This window comes from Tetrao urogallus, assembly GCF_951394365.1.
Source record: "Tetrao urogallus genome assembly, chromosome: 7".
NCBI classification, from domain to species: Eukaryota; Metazoa; Chordata; class Aves; order Galliformes; family Phasianidae; genus Tetrao; species Tetrao urogallus.
The window spans coordinates 51,466,981-51,471,886 of NC_136820.1; the positions used below are offsets into that span (position 1 = coordinate 51,466,981).

The following is a 4,906-nucleotide window of genomic DNA, read 5'->3' on the forward strand; positions in this document are numbered from 1 at the left end:
AGCAGCAGGACATCACTTCCCATGCAATGAGAGGCACCGCTCGCCTTCAGCTGTGAGTGGGAACTCTCAATCCAGCTCTTCGGCTGGACGCTCCCAACCTGCTGCGGGTGCCAGGTGCCCATGAGCCCACATTGCAGACAGCCCAGCCACAGCACCCTGCCCCTGTTGCACAGCACGCAGCCCACAGACACCAGGACAAGCGCTGTTAGGGCACACAGCTCATGAGATTCATCAGTCATAAGCTTTGTGAAGTGCAGCACCGCCCCACATACTGTCACCTCAGCTCCAGCGCAGCCCTGGTTCCCCCTGATGCTCCAACCCCCATTTTTGCTACGACAGGAAGATGTTGGAATAGGAGCAACCAGTCCCACCAAACTGGCAGGGGACCTTCACTGAACCCCGGGTGACTCTACCCAAACTGCACAAGTGACACAGAGGGATTTAGTCCATCCTCTGTCTGCTACAAGTGGATGAAAGCTACTCTGGTAATTTGGGCTGGTGCAAAGAGGCCCAGCATACTAAAGATGCACTTGAGGAAGAGCAAGAGGGACTTTGAAGATGACATAAGGTTTTGCAATCAGGAATACAAGAAACAGAAACAAGGAGTTTGGAGGACTGTGGAAGGACTCATCTTGCTTCCAGAATGACCCCAGCCTTCTGTGTGTAAGCAAAGCAGCCTCTTCTTGTTTGAAAGCGATCAAAACAAACACCATCTGGCCATCAGTCTGCTGAAACAATTCTGATGAACACAGGTCAGAGCGCCCCCAAAATTGCGATGTAAGGGTTAAAGGCATTATCGGTGGTTTTACAAGTCTACTTGCAGGCTTTGCTTTTTATTGCTGCATCAAACCAAATTTGGATGCATCAAGCCTGCATTGAGGAACCTCCATCAGTAATCTGTGATAACTCTCTGAGAAGTGGGGAGCCAAAAGGTCTCCACCTGCTACCAGCTGCTCTAGATGACATACAGAGCTAATTAAAGCCGAGACAGACCACAAATTAAAGATGACAAGCTTATGCCATTATCCATCAATATTTGGTAAGATCTTCTTTCCATAAACCACTTAATTACACATGTTCCAGTCTCTTAGTTAAATATCAAGCAAGCCTTAAAGCAGCATTTGTTTTGGCTGGAACAAATGCAAGGACAACTGACCCACACCCAGCCACACCTTTCCCAGAGTGGAACATTTTCTCTCTAAGCAACAAAGTGCAGTAAGAAGCCTTTACAGAACATTTTCTGTTACTGCAGTTCTCCACACATTCGAAGAGGTCCCTGCTCTGCTGCATTACCAGCAGTTTCGGACATGCTGATCTTGGAGCGTTTGCCACATTCAACTGCTCTTCGACACCTTGCTCACAGGTAAGTAGGCATTTTGGGGTTTTTCTTATTTTTTTTTTTTTTTTTTTTTCATTAAAAACCACAAGATTTGATTAAATATAAGTCTGTAATAAATAAATGACCTCATTGACTGCTTGTTCTGTCATCCCAGGATTTTTTTTGTCCTTGTACGGAGAATCCCGTACTCACTCACCACCTACAGCAGTTTAAACTTCATGCTGACAGTCAGCACTTTCTACCTGCCATCTGCACTACTTTTTGGTTGCGCCTCCTACCAACACCCCAACTGCAGCTTTCTCTGAACCAGGTTTGATTCTCAGACCAGCTTTTGGGTCCCCTTCATCAGAAGCCAACCCTCTGAACAGCAGTTAAGCGTCTGGAAAACTGAAGTAGTCCTCCTCCCTCAATACTAACTCGACAGAAAATATGACTTACAGTTTCCCTCCTGCTAAGTACGATATCAGCACAAGCTTTCCCCATCTGCTCATCATGCCCATGATGAGGACAAGCCCTTAAAGAGCAGCCAACTGCCAGGCCCAGTGCGTAGTTCATCCTTGCGCACTGTGTTGGGGTGAGACCACAGATGAGTTGTTTGAGCTGCAGCAGAAGACACTGCAGAACATTCAGGTACCGCAGTAACTTCACTGGCTTTTTACCCAGCTTTTTTCCCCCCTTCCCCCTCTGAGGTTTCCACATCTTAAAGAGGAGTATGTGGAAAACAATTCAATCAGTGCTTGTGGGATAAGCCATGGCAGATGCGTGCTCCATCCTCTTTCTGGGTTGCCTATTAAGGTCCACCCAACGCACCCTCCAGCAGACCGGGTTCCACTTAACACCTCTCAGAATAGCTGGCAGCAATTTAAAACCATACTTTGCCTTTCTGAACACCACCACCCTTCCAGGTCTGGTTAAGGCAAGCCATTTGTACACTGTACTCCAGAAACACCCAACAGCAGCTGCACGGCACTCACAGCACCACGACAGACAGAGTGCAGTCAGAGCAGGAAGCTTTATTGCAACACAGCATCACTTGCTGCTGGTGTACTTGGTGACAGCCTTGGTGCCTTCGGACACAGCATGCTTGGCCAGCTCACCAGGCAGCAGGAGCCGCACGGCCGTCTGCACCTCTCTGCTGGTGATGGTGGAGCGGTGGTTGTACTGAGCCAGGCGCGACGCCTCCACTGCCAGCCGCTCAAAGATGTCATTGACAAACGAGTTCATGATGCTCATGGCCTTGGAGGAGATTCCTGTGTCAGGGTGCACCTGCAAGGTGCAAATGAAGCACTGTCACATACATCTACCGTCTGACAGGCAGTAGGGCTACACTAACCTGAGAAGAACGGGGCCACCCTTTGTATCTCCGGGGAGAAATAGCTGTGACCATGCATCTCACATTGGTGGCCGGTCCCTTTAGCCCAAATCGATGTCCTGATAAGAGAGCCTGCACAGGCCCTCAGGGGAAACAAACCTGCAAGGGCTAGGGGGAACGCCACCCTGCTGCAGGTCACAGCCACCTCTCACATGCCTTTCCTTCTCTCCCCAGCAGAAGTTGTCCACTCTCCCAGCCTCCAGAAAGATAAGATTTCAGTTCCTGCCCACAAGGCCAGCAGCAGCTCCTCCTGCCCCAGCAACTCTGCTGCTACTGCCTGATGCAGAGTCACACACCAGGGTTCATTCTAGGAATCCTCTTCTGATCTAGAACTCTCTCATCACCTACTGGAAGATCCTTTCCCACTCCCCACATTAGATTCAGCCAGGGCTCTCCTGTACACTGTCTTCACAAGTTCATTTAAAAGCAGATTTTCCTTTCTTCTCCTCTATAGGATTAAATGCAATGGGCAGAATTAACTTCACATGCAAAACAGCCCTTAATAGAAGGGAAATAATTACTCACCTGCTTCAGTACTTTGTAGATATAGACTGAATAAGTTTCCTTTCTCTTAGGCTTTTTCTTGGACTTCTTGTCACCAGAGGAGGAAGCACGACCATGCATCCTCCCTTCTGCACTCATCTCAGCCTCTCCTTAGGCAAGCTCAAGCAGAGCAATCACTTACTACATTGGGCTGCTTTTATAGGAGGGCCACAGCCCCTCTCCAGCCCCAGGTGCAGCCCCTAAAGGTGCACATCTGTGGCCGATGATTCCCCCAGGCAGAAAGCTGCCCTGTGAGGAGCTTGGAAGTTGTTGACTGAACTGAACTGAACTTTCAGAGCTGAGAAGCTAGAAGGTAACATGGGCAAAGACACAGGTAAGAGTGGCAGTGCCCTGTTCACGTGGGCAGACTACTGGAGGAGGTCTGCTTCTGGGTCTCCCTGGGGGCTTAGAAGAAAGGATTCCCGCTTTAGTGGAAGGCTGTGGATCACAGCACTCCAGACTCTGCTCCCACAACCAAATGTGTTGGGCTGCTGTTATGCCGTGGAACAGGGGATTCAGTCGGTGGATGGTCAGTAAATGGAGGAACGGTGGGCTTCCCATGGAGTGATAGCATTACAAGCATCCCAACAGCCAGCATTCATAGGAGCATAGAACCACCAAGGTTGGAAAAGACCTCTGAGATCATCCAGTCCAACCGTCCACCTACCACCACCATTTCCCCACCAAACCATATTGGTCTGTTCAGCATCTCGACGTTTCTTGAACAACTCCAGGCACAGCAGCTCCACCACCTCCCTGGGCAGCCTGTTCCTGCGCCTGACCACCCTTCCAGAGCAGAAACTGTTCCTAACATCCAACCTGAGCCTCCCCTGGCACAACTTGAGGCCGTTCCCTCTCACCATATCGTTGTTACGTGGGAGAAGAGGCCGATCCCGTCCTCACCACCACCTCCTTCCAGGCAGTTGTAGAGAGCCATAAGGTCTCCCCTGAGCCTCTCCAGGCTGCACGATCCCAGCTCCCTCAGCTGCTCCCTGTGAGATTTGTGCTCCTGACCTCCCGGCTGCACTGCCCTTCTGTGCACACACTGCACAGCTCCATGTCTTCCTGGCTGTGAGGGGCCCAGAACTGAACACATTTCTCCAGATGTGGCTTTGGCAGGGCTGGGTACAGCAGGCGATCACTTCCCTGCCTCCGCTGGCAACACTATTTCTGATGCAAGCCAGGATGCCATCGGCCTTCTTGGCCTCCTGGGCACATGGCTAGCTCATATTTAGCTGAGTGTCAACCAACACTCCCAGGTCTGTTTTTTTCCAGTCTTTCAGCCATTCTGCCCTAAGCCTGCTGTGTTGCCTTGAGGTTGTTGTGGCCAAAGTGCAGGACCCGGCCCTTGTTCTTGTTGAACTTCATCCCACTGTCCTCAGCCCAGCTACCCAGCCTGTCCAGATCGCTCTGCAGGGCTTTCCTCCCCCCAGGCAGATCAACGCTGCCTCCCGACCTGGTGTCATCTGCATAGTGAGGGTGCACTCAATGTCTTCATCCAGACTGTCCATAAAGAGACTGAAGAGGACAGGCCCCAGCACTGAGCCCTGGGGAGCTGCAGCTGTGAGCTGTTGCCAGCCGGATTTAACTCCATTCTCCACTGCTCTCTGGGCCTGGCAATCCAGCCCGCTCTTTACCCAGCAAACAGTGTA

General features: G+C 50.9%; 1 protein-coding gene across 1 annotated transcript; it reads right to left on the reverse strand.

The window, feature by feature from the left end:
- Positions 1–2,368: 2,368 nt before the first annotated feature.
- Positions 2,369–3,353, reverse strand: H2BK1 (H2B.K variant histone 1; the record flags this gene model as incomplete). The annotated part of the gene is made up of 2 exons (XM_079538281.1): positions 2,369–2,605; positions 3,237–3,353. 2 exons carry the CDS (start codon positions 3,351–3,353, stop codon positions 2,369–2,371), a joined length of 354 nt encoding a protein of 117 aa, XP_079394407.1.
- Between the last annotated feature and the right edge of the window lie 1,553 nt (positions 3,354–4,906).